General features: G+C 60.1%; 1 protein-coding gene across 6 annotated transcripts in view; it reads right to left on the reverse strand.

The window, feature by feature from the left end:
• DAGLA (diacylglycerol lipase alpha) overlaps positions 1–16,958 on the reverse strand; it is a 62,069-nt gene that overhangs the window by 21,397 nt on the left and 23,714 nt on the right. For 2 of the 6 annotated variants that reach the window (XM_064576334.1, XM_064576335.1), the window contains 4 exons: positions 3,844–3,982; positions 3,236–3,447; positions 1,745–1,846; positions 1,167–1,305 (listed from right to left, as the gene is read on the reverse strand). In XM_064576334.1, coding sequence (XP_064432404.1) covers positions 1,167–1,305; positions 1,745–1,846; positions 3,236–3,447; positions 3,844–3,938 — 548 coding nt within the window. In that variant the 5' untranslated portion in view covers positions 3,939–3,982. Of the gene's footprint in view, positions 1–1,166; positions 1,306–1,744; positions 1,847–2,201; positions 2,266–3,235; positions 3,448–3,843; positions 3,983–5,095; positions 7,556–16,958 lie in introns of those variants that run through there. The other 4 variants (XM_064576336.1, XM_064576333.1, XM_045893546.3 and 1 more) reach the window with 4 other exon arrangements.

Here is a 16,958-nt window from a genome sequence, read left to right on the forward strand (position 1 = left end):
GGGTCGGCAAAAGGACTGAATGGGCTGATGGTGGGAAAGGACTCATGGCAGGGCCTAAGTCATAGTAGAAGCTCCATGCCCCCTCCCGCCGAAGCCCCCACCCCACCCCGCCCATCTTTTTCTTTCACTAAACAGGAATTCCTGTGACCCTGGATTCTCTCATTTTCTTTACCATGGCACAGCATTCCCCTTCCCTCATAACATCATGCAAAACTTACCTCCTCCAGGAAGCCTTCCTTGATTAACCTTCTCCAGCCCCCTTAATCCTAGAGGCAGCCCAGCCTAGTGGTTAAGAGCAAGGGCCCTAGGGGCGCCTGGGTAGCTCAGTCAGTTAGGCGCCTGCCTTCAGCTCAGGTCATGATCCCAGGGTCCTGGGGTCAAGCCCCCCATCGGGGAGTCTGCTTCTCCCTCTCCTCCCCACTTGTGCTGTCTCTCTCTCTCAAATAATAAATAAAATCTTGGGGCGCCTGGGTGGCTCAGTCGTTAAGCGTCTGCCTTCGGCTCAGGTCATGATCCCAGGGTCCTGGGATCGAGCCCCGCATCAGGCTCCCTGCTCAGTGGGAAGCCTGTTTCTCCCTCTCCCACTCCCCCTGCTTGTGTTCCCTCTCTCATTGTGTCTCTCTCTGTCAAATAAATAAATAAAATCTTTATAAATAAATAAATAAATAAAATCTTTAAAAAAAAAAAGAGCAAGGGTCCTAAAGCCAGACCGCCTGGGCTGGAGCCGAGCCCCACCATATCCCAGCTGTGTCACTTGGGCAAGTCCCAGCTCTGTCTGTGTTGCAGGGATGATGCTAACAGCCCCCTCAAGCAGCCCCACGTGCTTGGCTTGGCTCGGGCGTGCGTCCTGCTGTGATGACCGCATGGTTAACAGCACTGAAGATGGTGCCAATGGGCACGATGGCCGCACTGACTGAGCACGTACCAAATGTGCGAGCAGAACATCAACCGCTCTGCGCTTGTTTTATTTAAATCTCACGGCTGCAGTCTGAGCAGTCACGATTCCCACTTTACAGACCAGGAAACTGAGGCCGGGGGAGGCTAAGACTGTCACCAATGCCCATGGCTCCCACAAGCTGATACATGGTTTGGGAGGCACGGGGGCCAGCTCTGCCCACCTGCCCGCAAATCTCCTAGGGGGCTGCCCGCCCGCCCGGCCCACTCACCGGAGGTTGTAGGTCCGGAGGTTGCGCTGCCGCCTCTTGGTGGCTCTCAGCTTGACAAAGGTGCGGCCCGTGGGGTCGAAGACGCAGAGGACGGTGATGCAGACACTGAGGATGACCACCCAGTTGCAGACGACCATCCCTGCAGGGCAGCAGTGGGAAGCAAGAGGTGGAGGTGCTGGCGGGGACCTCCCTGGCTCACCTGCTCTGCGGAAAGGGGCCCTGGCGCCTCCCTATCATCATCCGCTTCTGGCGCCCAAGAGCAAGGCTCAGAAGCCCCTGACCCCAGCCTCTGGCCACCTGGTTGCCCCGTGCTGAGCCATGACCCCAAGGCCCAGCCTGGGTATGGAGCAGGCAGCTCTGGGGGTTTCCAGTGAGGAGCTGAGGGGCCCTCCACTGTTGCCCACCCCTCCACAGCAGGTTCCCCTGAGGGCGGGTGGCCGAGCTCGGGAGGAAGCCCACAGCCTCAGCCACCATCCTGCCCGGCATCCTCACAGCAACCGTCCCCCTTGGGAGGTGCCTGAGCTTCGTCCTCTCTGAACTGACCCTGTCCCGGCCACCACTGGGGCTGGCTGACATACCGAGGGTGACATTCTTGGCAGTGAGGTCGTTGCAGGAGGTGTAGTACTGAGTGAGCCAGACGATACCCACGATGGCATAGATGAACTCGATCACCAGGATGGCTGCGAGGAGAGCAGGGGCCAGGCTGAAGGACGGCCACGGTCGGCCTGCCCGGGAAGGGCCCCGGAGCCTCTGCCTGGCCCCTCGGCAGCAGGGGCACCAGACCCCCGCCCGCCCCCCGCCCCCGGCACAGGCCTCGTGGCAGGTAGGGCCCAGGGAGCGCGGCTGTCCCACCACCGCTCCATCCTGCTCCGACGCACCCACCACCTGTTCTAGTGTAAGTGTCCTCAGGCCCCCCGACACCTCCCCGAGAGGGTGAGCGCAGGGGTGGATGATGAAGAGGCATTTCTCTTTTCTTTCAGGATTTTAGACTTATGTCCATGAACTCTGCTATCAGACGTATCTTAGGCAAGTTACCTAATCTCCCTGGGCCTCCGCTTCCTCATCTGTAAAATGGGGTGACAACGTCTGCGTTACAGGACTGCGGAGAATTAGATGAGAGAGGGTTCATCTCACGGAGACTGCTATTTCCCAGAAGGAGGCTCCAGCACTTGGGGCAGGAGGAGGGAGGGGCCCCTGCGGGCAGCAGCTGCTGCTCAGGCCAGGGGGCTGGGGGCACAGGGCAGCCTTAGAGGACCCAGCTCCAGAGGCAGTGCCCGAGGCAGCTGAGAGGCCGGGCTTAGGAGACAGACAACCTGGGTTCAAATCTCAGCTCTGACACACACACACACACACACACACACACACACACGCCATGTGACCCTGAGGGAGTTATTAACCCCCCCGGGGAGGGGGGCCCCCAGATTCCTCATCTGTAAAGGGAGACCAATAATGGCTCCTCCCTCAGCTAACAAGGGGAAGGGCTTAGCACAGCTCCTGGAAGCACGCGTAGGAAAGATGGGGAGGAGTGGTTGGAATCCGAGCCTGGAAAGAAGACACAGGCAGGCCCTCCAGGGAGCTGATCCGGACCCCTGAGGGGCTTCCGGGGAAGGGGGGCTCTCTTTGGGGGAGGATTTCAAAGTAGCAGAAGCTAGAGGTGCTTGGCCTAGAACAGGGGACAACAAACTTCCCCTGTAAGGGCCAGAGTAAATATTTTAGACTTTGCGGGTCCTCTTCTCTGTCCTGACTACTCAGCTCTGCCGCACTGTGCCCGAGCAGCCAGAGACAGTGAGTACATCAGTGAATGAGTGTGGCTTGGTTCCAATAAAACTTTATTTACAAAAACAGACGGCAGGCTGGATGTGGCCCTCGGGCTGCAGTCTGCCCACCCCTGGTCTAGAACACAAGCCCAGTAAGTCTGCTGGTTCGCGGCTGGACCCTGGTGCTGGCCCAGGGCCTGGCCCATCGCATGTGCCCCACAAATGCTAGCCGACTCAGTGGTGGAGCACAAGGAGGAGGGTGGAGGTGGGGGTGGTCTGGAGCAGCCCCCACCCACGGCGGGTGGCCCTTACCCAGGCGCACGTAGAGCACGTACTGCATGGATTCGCGGGGCTCCGTGTAGAGGATGCCCCCGCGCATGCTCAGCCAGATGATGGCCATCTCAGCGATCATGCAGCTCAGCAGGATGCCTAGGTAGCCGCGGCCGTGGTCCACCAGGTTGAGGGAGCAGGCCTCGTTTGGGTTGTAGACCAGGCCGAAGAGCACCACAGACAGGATCACAAACCTGCAGAGACGCACACGTGAGAGGGGGCCGGGCAGTCTGGGCACCTCCCATGGACCCTGGCCAGCTGGGACTTGGCAGCTAGAGGGCTTCACTGCTTCGGGCTCAGGACCGCTGTCCACCTGGCAGCTAATGCCTCTGAGGACACGGGCGGCTGGGGGCAGGGAAGCGAGAGCAGGGAGCCCAGGTGCTGGCCGTGGGCGGGGAGCGGTGGCAGCCCTGCCCGGTGATGGCGCTGGGTCCAGTGGTGGCCAGGCAGGGTCTCTGGGCTCCACGTGGGCATCTCCCTAAGCGGTGGGTGCTCCAGACACCAACTGCTAGGAGCTGGGAGCATGACAGGGTCGGGACGGATGGCCAGAAAGCCTTCTTCCAGGCCTGTGGCACGGCCCTAGGACTCACCAGGTGGTGTGCAGGAGGAAAAGGAAGATGGCTGGCAGGACGAGGTCATCACTGCCCACAGACCAGCGCCGCCGGAAAACCACAATCCCGGGCATGGCTGGCAGCTCTGCAGAGGCTCAGCGGGCCTGGTGCTCACCTCCTGAAAGGCAGCAGAGCACCCTGTGGGCTGCCTGGGCTGCTGCGGCATCCGGAGCCACCACACTCCTGGCCAGGTGGGCACAGCACACCAGCATCTCTCCCAGGCCCCACGGCCCGGGTACTTCCAGGCCACTGGAAATGCTGATCCATGCCTGGGCAGGACCCACCTCCAACCCTATCCACCCTCCACAGCCAGAGACGGGCTGCGGCCTTACCCCTGAGGATTCTCTTGTCCCCAAGACTGGCACCAGCCCTTTGGAATCGGCTCTCCCTAGGGTTACTGCAATAGTAACTGATCACGTCCCTTAAAGACCTGGGCTCACCTCTGCCTCCCCCTACATGGGATGAGGGGAGCCCCAGCTTTCCTGCTGCCTTTTCTCAAGGAGACCTGGCCCAGTGCATGTAGTCCTTGGGGGTGGGGTGAGGGCTTCCCAGACCAAGCATGAGCCTGTTCCTCAGCACAAACCAAGCAAGACAAGTAGAAGGCTGAAGACCTTGGGGAGGGGGGGAAGGGCACGCATGGATCTAGCAAGTATGGAGGCAGGAGAGCACCCAGCACATAGCAGGTGCTCAGTAAAGATGTGCTGAATGAGGTCTCCAGTTTCTTGCTTTGCTGGACCCCCGGGAGTATGCTCTATGCCTCGATTTCACACTCATCACAGTGCCCAACCACAGCTACGCCTCTTGGTAGGGAGGGACAGAGCTGGGATCTGGGGTCAGGGGCGTGACTGGGGCCCCCCAGCCCCTCTGCTGGAAGGGCAGTGAGTAAGTCCTGCAGGGCATCCCATCCTCCTGGCAACCACAGCTCCCATGCCCACCCTGAGCCATGCAGCCTCTGCTGCCCGGTTCAAAACTCTCTGAAGCTGAATTCCGATCAGCCACAGGCAAGCTCAAGGAGGAGGGCCCAGGAATCCAGGGCCCCCACGCCCTAGAGCCCTAGGAGCAAGGGGTGCGCTGCGGGCCAGGAGGCTCCCCACACGGCGAGGGGGGGTTGGTCTGGGAGATACTGGTGAGGGGCTCCAGGGTAGCCCTGCGCTGAACTGTGCAGAGGAACCCCTGCTGTGGGGGTGGGTGCCCTGCTGCTGGGCAGCTGCCCCCAGGCTCAGAGGCTTACATGGCACCTGGTCCAGAGGTGGGCGGCAAGTCCTCCTCTCCCCGGTGACGGCTCCGGGGAAAGCAAGTGTCCTCGGAGACCAGCATCACTCGGGAAGCAAGTGACCAAGTATCCCCCGGCCGGTGGGCACGGCGCTCAGGTCGGACGAGGGGCCATGGGGCCGGGTGGCCAGCCGGCATGTCCAGGCCAGCCCGTCTCGGTCCCTCTCTCTCTGGTGCAGCCACTTCAGCAGCCAGGCTGCTCCCTGCAAGCTGGAGGCCTGGCGGGCTAGCCTGGCGGGGTCGTGCCTACTCCTCCCCCCCTCAGGAAGTGATGTCATCCCACTCTCTCCAAGGAGGAGTCAGAGCGCGGATTGTGGGAAGTGGGGAGAAGGATGAAGAGCGCGGGAGCCGCTTGGAGGGGTGGCCGGGCGGGGGCGGGGGTCTGGGGCTCCAGCAGGGTGCAAGTCCCCGACCAGCGACCAGCAGCTGACGGCCCGGGACGGGAGGGGCTGGGACACCGTGGGTTGGGAGCCGGGCTGGGGCAGGGCAGAGCTGCCAAGAGTGGTGTTTCAGCCCCCGTTTCTTCTCTATGGCCCCTCCCTGTCTCCAGGTGGCTCACCTTAAAAATACTGGGCTCAGGGGCCTCCTCACACGAACGGGATGACTGAGAGGTCAGGCTGGGGGGGGGGGGGGCGGTCCCAGCAGGTGCGGCAGCTCCCAATCCCCTCTAAGCACTAATCCGAGGGACCCCCGCGGGGGTGGCTGAAGGGGAGTGCCGTCCCAGAGGGGCTGGAGGGGCGAGGGTCCCGCCCAGAACACCTTGTTCTCAGGTGCGCCCCGCGGAAGGCCCTCTCCCCAATCACCTCGAGGGGCACCCGCCTCTCATCCCCACCCTTCACTTCTGGGAGTCTAGACTGGCTAACGCTCCTTCAACTCACACGAGCCATTCACCTCACACCTGCAAACGCGCACACACAGCCCCGCCTGTGCACACGGCCCTGCCCTCCCCGCTCTCTGGCGGCAAGTGGGGAGAGCCTGGCTCCCGGCCGTGCAGACGTAGCCCGAGATGTGTCAAGACGCCGCAGAGATACGGCCAGTGGTGGCCTCTGCCCAGGCTCAGGGGGCGACCAGCCTGAGGTCAGCAGCCATGCTCGGGGCCAGTGCCCACCTAGATCACGTGGCAGGGCTCCTTCGGGCTGACTGCACCACACGGTGCTCCTCCAGCCTGTCCCTGCGGCCAGCTCACCACTGCAGAATCCTGGGCACAGGGCTGGGTGCCCAGGCTGCCTGGCTTCGAAGCTGGGCCCCACCACCCACTGGTCGTGTGACTCACTAGCTGTGCCTCAGTTTCCTCATCTGTAAAATGTCGCTTGACCCCACCTGCTAAAGTTCTGGTGAGGACCGCAGGGGAGAACGTCTGCAGAGGCCCCAGACGTGCTGGATAATGCCAGGGACAGGCCCAGTGAGCGGGTGAGGCAGAGGACGAGCTTGAGAGCCCCGGTGGACCAGCCGCCCCTCCCCCGCCTGGGCTAGTGGATACTCCAGCTGGTCAACAACAGGTCACGGGGGTGTGGGATGGGAGTGACAGGGCCCGTGCTGCTGGGAGAGGCTGGGCCACTCCATTCCATGCGGACTCATCAATCTCAGGGCTGCTATTTTTAAGGGCCTGAAAGGCACCCTTTCTCTGAGACCCCAGCCCTTCACAAAGGGGGCCTGTTCCCCTGCTGGGATGTGATTTCATCCGGAGGAAATGTCTCAGGAGGGGGAGGGCAGAGGCTCCTTCCTGGTCTGGAGCTGCCACAAAGCACCTCCTCTGGCTCTCCTCCCTTGGGGCACAGGGTCGACGCCCTCCAACAAAGGCATCTGTAGGACACACAGCCTCCCCTCCTTAGCCCAGACCGGTGGCACCTCCAGGGCAGGAGTGGGGCCCCCTCCAGCAGGGGAGAACAGAGGCACTGCTGGGGGCCCCCCATGTCCCCTGGCTGGGCCCCCAGCTCAGGCAGGTCTGAATGGGGTGCCAAGAACCTCCTCACGTGGATAGTTTGACTTGAGTGGTCCTTGGGGGTCCCTTTCTGCCCCCATCCACAAAACCCCGTTTCCCTGCTGCTGATTCAGGCCCCCAAATTAAGTATTAACCATTTTGGGAGTTCCTTTCTAAAGATACAAAACTCTTTTTTAAAAATGCGCATGCTATCCTATTTTAAAAACCTTCGGTGGCTCCCCATGCCTGCAGGATAAAGTCCAAGCCCCCTCAGGCAGTGGCTAAGGATCTTAGTCTCTGGCTGGCAGGCTGTGCAACCCTGTGCGGGTGCCTTGCCCTCTCTGAGGCCTGCGCCAGAAAGATACTCTCCAACCCCTGGGGATTCAGGACGTAGTCAGCTACAGGAACAGGACCTGCCTTCAGCCAGCCAGTTCCTTCCGGCTGGGGAGGCACTCCATCCCCTTCTCACACTGCCCCCACCTTTCTTTCCCAACTCCCCCCAAATCTCGTTGTCTCCCTAAAAACACCTCACTGGACAATTCCATGCTTTGCTCACTCCAGGTCCTCTGCCAGGCAAAATCCTACTCATCTTTGCAGCTTTGCAGGCCAGCCAAAAGTCGTGGCCTCTTTGAAACCGTCCCTGACAGCACCCACCCCCCAACCCCACTCTTCTCAGGCAGAACAGGCTGCTCCCTTACGGGATCCCCAGACCTCTCATCCCAGTGTAGCCCTGGGCACAGTATCTTACAGCCAACTTGCCAATTCCTGGCTGCCTAGCCCCACCCCAGCTCAATCAGAGCCCCTAAGGGCCTGGGTCTTGCAGCATTGTCCATCTGTGCCCCTGGGGTGTGAACACATCAAACCAGCCCCTCTCCTCCTGAGCAGCCTCAGAGCCCCAAACCACCACTCCAGCCCCCCGAAGCTGCTGCAACATCTCCCCTCCAGCCACAAGGACCAGAGACATGGCTCCTTTCCCTCTTCATGCACATCCTTGGCTTTTTGGGAAATGTCCCACCCCAGTGCCTCCCCTGACCACTGAGGGAGAACCATCTTCCCCCTCCTCTGGCTCTCTTGACAGTCTGGGGCTTTAGTTTCTCGGTCTGCAAATCGGGGATAACCCCAGCCCTCAGAGGGCTATAGCAGGAACTGGCTGGGACACTGTCACCAAGGCCTGCACAGGCCCCAGTAGACGCCAAGGGTCTATTCGTGGGGCTGTCGTAATCGAGCTCCTGGGGGGCTCTCTGGGGACTTGTTGGCAGGGTGATCTGTGACTGGGTTCTGGGGTCTGGGCAGGTGCTGCTGATGCCCGTGGCTGGCTCCAGCTAGTAGGAAAGGGCTGGAACGAACAGGTTATAAGCCCAGACAGGCTAACCTGCCCTCACCATGGGCCTTGGGGGGTGGCTGGCTAAAGCACCCCAGGCTGGGCCTCATCCTCTGATCCTAAGGTCCCCTTGGGCGTGGCCCTGGCAGCAGGTTTTGGGGAGAAGGGCCCTTTCACAGTGGGTGCTAGCCAGCAGGGTGCCGAGAGCCCCCAGGTGAGGGAGGAGGAGGGCATGGCTGTCGTGTCTATCCTCCAGATGGCCCAGAGCTGGTGGGAGACGGGAGCGGGGCCCGGTCACTGGAGCCGGGCTGAGCCCAGTCCCCACAGGAAACAGGATGGCATGCTGTGGGAGGTCCATCGAAGGCCACCTCCAGCTTCCAGGTCAGCCCATGAGATCTCCCACCTGGCCTGAGCTGGCCCCAGGCCTCCAGGACAGGCTGAAGGTTGAGCTGGAAGAAAGGGATAACCACCAGGTCCAGGCTATGGGTCCTGCCATCAGGTGAGCACCCCCTATGCCCCAAGTTCTGGACTAATTACCTTCCACCCTCATGGCAGGCATGCTCTAAAAACAGACCGTGCCCAAGTGCTGGCTCTGTACTGACTGGCTGTGTGACCTTGGACAAGTTACTGACCTCTCTGTGCCTCAGCTCATTTCTAAAATGGGCTAAGAACAGTACCTACCTCAGAACTGTCACAGGGTTAGATGAGCCATATGCTGAGGACAGCGGCTGCCAGCCAACGCACCCCCCGACAGCACTACTCCCGAAGGAGGCCCTGCAGCTCAGAGGACCCCCCGCCCCGACTCCCCACGAGAGAGCACTCTCTCACGCTCCTGACGCATGACCCTCTTGGAAGCTGGCCGGTCCACATGAGCTCCGTCCCCAAGAAGCCATCAACCACATGTTCCGTTTCAAACAGAGTCATCCGTGGCTGGCCCTCCACCTCCCATGGCAGGGTCCCCACTACGGCTGGCAACAAGGCCGGGCCTAGCCACATCTAGAACTGCCAGTCCCGGACCAAGAGCAGCGTCCCCAGGCCAGAGTGTCACTGCCCCTCCAAACCTCAGTTTCCTCTTCTGGACAACAAGGAGCCTGGGCTACCAATAGGAGGCTTGTGGTTTTGTACTCATATTAGTATTTACGTGATTTCACAACAAATGGCTGTGTGTGCCTTATAGGAACCAAAAACAATGAAGAGGGGGAGTATGAATTTAAGAACGAACACACTTCAGCACAAAAAATAAGGAAATTAAAATAGAAGCGGGGGGGAATCGGTTGCACACGTGTAAGAAGACATAAAAGCTCTCATAGGAACCATGTGTAAAACTATTATTAGACTCCGTGCTTCCCGGTGGCCAAAGTGAAAAAGGAAACTGGGTAGTCCGTAAGGTCTCTTTGAGCTCTGCAGGTTGTTTTGATCCTCGGTTCCCTGAGGGGAGGACCCAGGACTCCCTCCCTACCCCACAATGAATGGGATGCCCCATTTGGAAGGGCTTTGAGATGGGAAGGTACTCCAAACAAGGTGAGAGGGACAGGTGCCTGCTGCCTGCTAGCTTGGTCGGATTCAGATTGTTCCTGTGTTGGATGCTGGAGCTCGTCTAGTCTCAGTGCGGAAGGGCGTCTGACCTGGGGGGATGACTGCAGTGCGGCTGGGCCCCGGGGAGCCTGCAGGGTGACTGGTGGCCCCCAGAGGCTCCATCCTAGCTGGGACGGGCTTACCAATGGGCCACCCCCTTGCCAAACTGTGCTGGCAGATGGTTCTTGCCGTCTTTAGCAGTGTCCAGAGCATGGCCTTCGGTGGTGGGCAGGCCCCAACCCCACCACCTTTGCAGCTCCATGGCTAGTTAGAGAGCTAGGTTAACCTCCCTGCTCACTCACGTGGCGTCCACAAGAGCACCTGCAGAGGGAGGGGATCAACACAGAGTAACCTGGTTCTGATTTCCTGAAACTGCAGGGCGGTCCCAGGGTGTCAGGCTGATGGGGAGGAGACAGCCCACCTGTAAGGTGGGGGACCCAGTCGTTTCACTTCCTCTAGCGTTTGTCAGTTGCCTACCATGTCCTGGGCCTGGGCTAAGCCCTTGGCACACATGACTCAGTCCTCAGAACAACTCTGGGAGGCGGGTTCTGCTACTACCTGTATTTTACAGATGAGGAGAAGTGACTTACCCAGGGTCACACAGCCTAATTCCACAGCCCACGTCTTAACCGTGACACGCTGCCTCTGAGGAGCAGGCCTTGATCAAATGGCTGCTTCTGAATGCAGAAGTTGGCTTCAAAGCTCCCCTCCCAGCGTGAGGGGGCAGGGCCCTGGAAACCATAAAGAAGTCTCCAGGTCTCCGTGTGGCTGCAGACTCATGGTCGCACCGCCACGTGGGAGAGAGTGAGGATCGGCCTATTGTGCAGAAGAGGAAGACTGAGCCCAGGAGGGCCCCACGGCCTGTCTGCAGGCGAGCACGCTGCGGGGCCAGGAGAGGGCACAGAGCGAACGCTGTAAATGTGGTCTTATTCCAGCCTCATCAGGCTGTTACCCCAGCTTCACAGATGAAGAAACCACGGCTCAGGGCGGTGCAGCATTTGCCCAAAGATCCCACGACAAGGAGCTGGGATTTCAAGCAGTCTCCTTGAGTTACTTGCAAGGAAAAAAAGAATCTCTGCCTCCTTCCGTCCGACTCCTTATTCCCACACACAGACACCGAGACCCACACGTGTTCCTTGCACCCCGAATGCCCCTTCTCCTTCCCAGGTCTGTGGCCCCACACGGAGGCTGGGCTCTGGAAGGCACGGGAAGGGGGAAGGAGCCGAAGGAGGCGGCACAGAGAAAGCACGCGTGGGCTGGGGGCCGCGTGCGCCACCAGCCTGGGCCCGGGTATGTGCTACCCAAGTTAGGGGCCCAAAAGCTGTTGCTTTTCACGCCTCAGCTGTGCCCAAGCAGAAGGCAGAGCCAAGCCTGCCCAGGGCTGGGGCTGGGTTTCAGCACGAGATGGGTCCTGGGACTAACACAGCGTGCCTGGTGCAGCGGGGAGCAGGAGGGGCACGCCACTGCCTCTGTCCCCTCTGTCCCCAGAGCACCTTCCCTTCCCTCCGGACCAGGCCAGCCTTGACGGGGAGACGCCTTCTCTGCTCCTCACTGCAGCCCTGGGGGGTGGTATGGCTGTTCTTTCGTCACCTGAGGGGAAACTGAGGCTCAGGAGGTTAAATAATCTAATGAGTGAGGGGCCACGTCTACCTGCTTGCTGATCAGAGCCCTTCCCGCAGAGAAGCAATCGGGGGCCGGGCACAGAGTTCAGAGAAGAGAATGAAAACAAGGAGCCCCAACTGCTGGGGGCCTTGACTGCTAGCCCAGAAGTAGCCCCAACAATTACTTTAACACCTGGTTTGTTTGGGTTTTTTTTACAGATTTATTTATTTATTTGAGAGAGTGTGCCAGTGCGGGCGGGGGTGGGAGCAGAGAGAGTCTGCAGCAGGCTCCCCGCTGAGCAAGGAGCCTCAGGTCATGACCTGAGCCGAAAATGAGAGTCGGACGCTTAACTGACTGAGTCACCCAGGCGCCCCAACACCTGTTTATTTTTTTAAAAAACCTTAGATGGCACTTAGCACACGCCAGGCACTTCAGCAAGGAGCTCACAGATACTGCCTCCTTTAATGTAATCTTTTTAACAACCCTAACAAACCTAGTGCTGGTCTTACCCCATTCTAAGGATGAGGGAGCTCAGGCCCAGAGAAGTTAAGCAACTTGCCCAAGGTCAATTAGGAAGTGGCAGAGCCAGGCCGGAAGCCACAGGCTGTGCTCCCAGGCCTCTTGAGAAGCCCTCCTCAGGGCTCCATTTATCACAGAGGCTCCAGCTTCTCCTTCTGACGCAAATTATTTTCCACTCCTCCACAACAAACAGGATTTGCCATCTGCCACGGCCCTGTCACAGATACCAGCCAGCTCCCCGGGAATCAACTTGGGTCTCCTGCTAGTTGCTCTGGGAGGGCAACTGGCTGCTGAGGAATGAGGAGGCAGGGCCTGGGCCCTCCTCCCGCCCCGGCCCTCCCCTGCTCCTCCCTCCCGGAGGTTAACGCCAGAGCCCAAAGGACCTGTTTCCAATAGTGAAAGGGGTCCCTAGGTTCTGGCCAGGCCAGATTTTGCTTCTGAATTCTTCCTCAGGCTGTTTATTTTCCTGAAATTAGGAAAGGGCCCTTGTCCCACACTCATTCTTGTGCCTGGGGCGAAGGTACCCTGGAGTGGCCCGGGGAGGCGGGCGCTCTGGCCTTCTGATGGTGCTGCCTGGCTGTCTCCAAGCCCCAGGCCAGTTCCTCCTGCCTGTCTGTGTGTGTGTGGTGGGGGGGCGAGGGGCAGGCTGGCAGGCTTTGGCCAGCCCCAGGGCTTGTCTCCATCCAGGGGAAGCCCCTTCCCTACCGCCCCTGTGGCCCTTCCACATGCTCTAACATATGTGCCTTTGCCCAGCTCTCCCCTGGAACCCTCCCTCCCTCCAATGCACCGACCTGGAGGGTGGCAGCCAACCAGTGAGCCCACGGCTGCCTTCCCTCCAGCCCCGGAGTGAATCTTGATTCCATCCTTTCTAGTTGCCTGTGACCCTCACTTCTCCGAGCCTCAGACTCCTCATCTGCAAAATGGGATAGTGAAGGTACCTGCCTCAAAGGGAGTCACGAGGAGTAAGTGAAATAATACATACAAAGCACTCCGCTCATAGAAAGTACTAGCTGCCATTACTGATCTTTATTAATCACGTCTCCTGAGAGCTTAGACCTTTTCCTCACCGCAGCGAGCCCCTACCCCCGGAGGTGTGGCAGGGGTGCTAATTTCTCTGCCCTCTAAGACAACCCTCCTGAACAGAAGGGCCCAGCTCTCTATCCCTGGCTACCACACCTGCCCTCACCCTTGCCAACCTACGTGATGCCTGACCGACCTCTCCTGGGAGCCCCACCTGCTCATGCTGAGGCGCCACTGGCCCTTCCTCCTTTACCCCATAAGGAGCCGGTGAGGTGGGAATCACCATCCCGCGGGTCCGCGGGTCAGCGTGTACCACGGAGCTCCATCCAAGGCCATGTTTGTGCTCTTGCTAGAATTCCCTGCATCTGTGTCTGCAGCCTCAGGATGTCCCACTGCTCAAACTCCGGACACCCCAAGGGGCAGAGGCCCACTATTCATGCTCATCTGCCCTCCGCATCCTATTCACCCGCCCCCCTGCTGCTCCCTGTCCAGCCTCCAGCAGGGCCTGTGTGAAAGCCCCTTGCTGGGAGCCCCCCACCCTCCCCACGGCCCCTTCTACCAGGCAGTTCAGTGCAACGCCCTGGTCTGGCTTCTCAGAGCTTCCTGGAGAGGAGACTCCCTGTCCCGGGGGCTGGCAACACCTCCGAGAGGAATTAGCACCTTCCACTTCATTAGAGGTCCCCTAGGGAGGTTGTTACCAAGAATGCTAAGTGGGCCACACCCAGCCTGACACCTCGCCCCATGCCCAGCATACCCTGTGCCGCTGTGGTCCTGCTGCACGCCTCGGGCTGTGGGCTGGGTTTCGGGGTCTGGCCCCCTGGGGAAAATGCCTCCCAGGGTCTGCATGGGCCCCGGATCCATGGAGGGGCCACCTCCGTGGGTGGCGTGGCCATCTAGGGCACGGGCCAGCCTCCTGGGCGATTGGGTTTCACTTCTACCATTCCCTGGGCATCAAGGAAGCAGGCAGGCATCGAGTGACAACGTAACCCTAGCTCCTTCCCAAGGGGGGAGATCTGCAGAGTCCCCGTATGTAACAGCAAGAGCCAACATCCTCTGCCCCACAGAACATGGATGGAGGTTAGCATGGGGGGCTTTCAACTGCACACAGGCCTGGGCCCGGGCCCCACTGCTATGTGGGCCTCCTCTTCTGTGTCCAATGAAGGGAAGTCAATACTCTTCAAAGTGGGCTTCTGGAAACCTTCAGGGACCCCCAGATAAGGGGAAGTGGCCAGAGCAGGCAGGGCTGGGGCTTCCCGGGGCTTGCAGGCTATGTCAGTCAGAGTTGATGTTAGCTGCTTTACATATGGGGGTTCCTTGTAACATTTTACTGGAACGAAACAGTCTCAGTGCTTAAAAACATTTGGGAGGCACTGGACAGGATGACCTCTCAGGTCCACTCTGGCCTTGACTTTTTGACTTCTACCTGGTTTTGGTGTAGAACTGCCAAGGAGAGGGCCTTGGGGCTCCAGGCAGGACCCCAAACTAGTTCTACAGTCACAGAGTCTGCCTGGCCTGAGCCCCAAGGGGAAGAAGGGGTCACAGGAAACACCGCGGCAGGGGCTCCGACGGGGGCCTGTGGCTGACTCGGCTCCCCTTCACACAGCCCTCCCCTGCAACCACCCCCTCCCACCTCCCAGGGCACTACAAAGCCGGACCCAAGCCCCAGCTACCCCGCGGCCTCCAGGAAGGGGTAGGGGCTCAGAAGGTCCTCTGCTCCTGGATGGAGGGCAGGGCTAGCCCTGCTTTTGTCTTCTGCTCACTCAGACGTCCACTGAGCTGCGACCTTCAGAGCGCAGTGCAGGGACCATTCCCAGGACAAATCAACTACAGAACCCTGCGCTTCCTCCTTTGTAAGCCGGGATGGTGATGACAGTGCCTCCCTCGTGGGGCTGCTGTGAGGACAAAGTTCAAAGCCGTAAAGTGCTGAGAGCAGGGACCGCGCAGGGGAGGTGCTTGCCAGCATTAGCTACATGTACACACAGTTTACGGCTTTAATTAAATCAACCCCCTCCTCAAAAGCATATTAGGCTCTGAAATGCCCTTTAAATAAGATTAAAGCTGCCAACCACTGGCTGTAAAGCTCTCCACCAACTGCCCCCCCTTCCATCCCTGCGCATCGGACTAGCCCATTTCCTGCTCCTGACTATGTCTCTCATCCGCTCAGAACTGAGCAAGCCCAGGGGTTTCCTCCTCTCCAGATGGCCCACTCACTTCAGGGGCCCCTCCCTAGTGACGCTCAGGGCCTGTCCCCGGTTGGCCGTAAGCCCTTGTCCTGCCTGATCAGCCTACGACGGGCCAGGGGAGCCAGGGCCCACGTTCCTGCGGGCTCCTGGCCTGCCTGCTGCACCTTCTCCTGCTTGCAGGTGCTCCCAGGGAGAAATCTCGGCTCCCCCTGCCTCTCTTCCAGCCTGGGGGGATGGGCCTGGAGGCTGTGGGCAGTCTGGAAATGGGGTAAGCCTGGGAGAGGAGCGCAGGCATCCACTCTGGGGGTAACCGCATCAGGCAGCTGACAAACAGCCTTCTTCTGTCTGCTCACACCGGGGCAGGACCAAAGGACCCGCTTTGTATCTGGGTAGGGAAAGGCTCCAAGAGCGCGGGGCCCGGCCAGCTTGCCCTCGGACTCCAGGGCTTGGCGTCACTTTCCTTCCCAGAGGACTCACCCTCGGGGCCTGGGGCCTGACCCTGCCACACTGTCCCTTCCGTGGCCTCTGTCTCCCTGCCTGCTCCCTGGGTGTGGCAGGAGGTGGAGCTAGGTAGGGCTGCATGCCCAGCCCAGTGCTGGTGACCACGGGCTGCGACTGCCACCCTTCTAGCCCACTTAACAAGGACACAGCAGGGAGGTAACAGGCATTTGGTAGGACCTCTTCCCAGTCACCGTGGGGCAGGTGTCCACGGCCCCATGAACTGCCTGCTACAGGAGGAATGAGGCAGGCCTTTCACAGACCCCTGCTAGCCCCAGGAAGGTCGGCAAAGCTGCTGGGGACTCCAAGGATGAACTTTTCAACAGAGAGCTGATGGCACCAGGAGACAGCAGCAGGCCCAGACACTGAGTGCTAACAGGATGCCCACCTGGGACCAGGGAGACAGACAAGGTCCCGGCCAGACAGGCAGAGGCCGAGGCTCCTGCCAGGCAGAAAGTGGCACCTCATCTCCTCCAGGGCTTGGGGAGGCAGGGTGACGATGCCTGCTCTCACAGCAGGCCCAGCCCTTCACCGCTCGTCCCAGAAAGGCTCCGGAGTGCGGGGTGGCAGTAAGCTAGGGGACCTGGTGGGGGGTGGCCTGCATCACAGTTCCTGCTGACTTCCCCGCCCTTGGTGGCCACTGGCTGCTATAAATACCACTCCTGCCTCTAGATGTTGCAGGAGGTGACCTAGAATCGTGGGCTCTGGGGCCTCCTGGGCGCCTCCTCCCTGCCGGTGTTAGACCGAGCCTGTCTGACTAGAACATCCTGGCAGCCTGGGAGCCCACCGACACCAAGCGGGGCCCTGGCCGGGAACGGGAAAGCCCCAACACCGAGGGGGACAGCTATGGCTTCCAGCCCCGAGCCTGCTAAGACCAGCATTTCTACCATTTTATGGCAAGTGTTGAGGACACCAGGTCCCTGCAGAACAAAGGCTTGGCCAGCCTGCAAAGGAGATGCCGTGCCTAAGGCTCCCAGCTCGGCCCTGACACCACCCACCTCTGGCCTCAAGCTCAGGGGAGAAGGTTCCCAAACCACCTGATCCTGGGCCCCCTCCCCCACTTCCTTGGGCCCACTGTGATGCCAAGATTCTACCTGGTTTCCCAACTTCTCGTCACCCTGGAAGCCTCCCGGAGTGGCCCTGATAGTGCTCTACTAGAATGTGTGGCCCTTGTTCATTCTTC

Source organism: Mirounga angustirostris, unplaced genomic scaffold (assembly GCF_029215605.1).
Source record: "Mirounga angustirostris isolate CCGP_5_RB_7025 unplaced genomic scaffold, mMirAng1.0.hap1 SCAF_13, whole genome shotgun sequence".
Lineage (NCBI taxonomy): Eukaryota > Metazoa > Chordata > Mammalia > Carnivora > Phocidae > Mirounga > Mirounga angustirostris.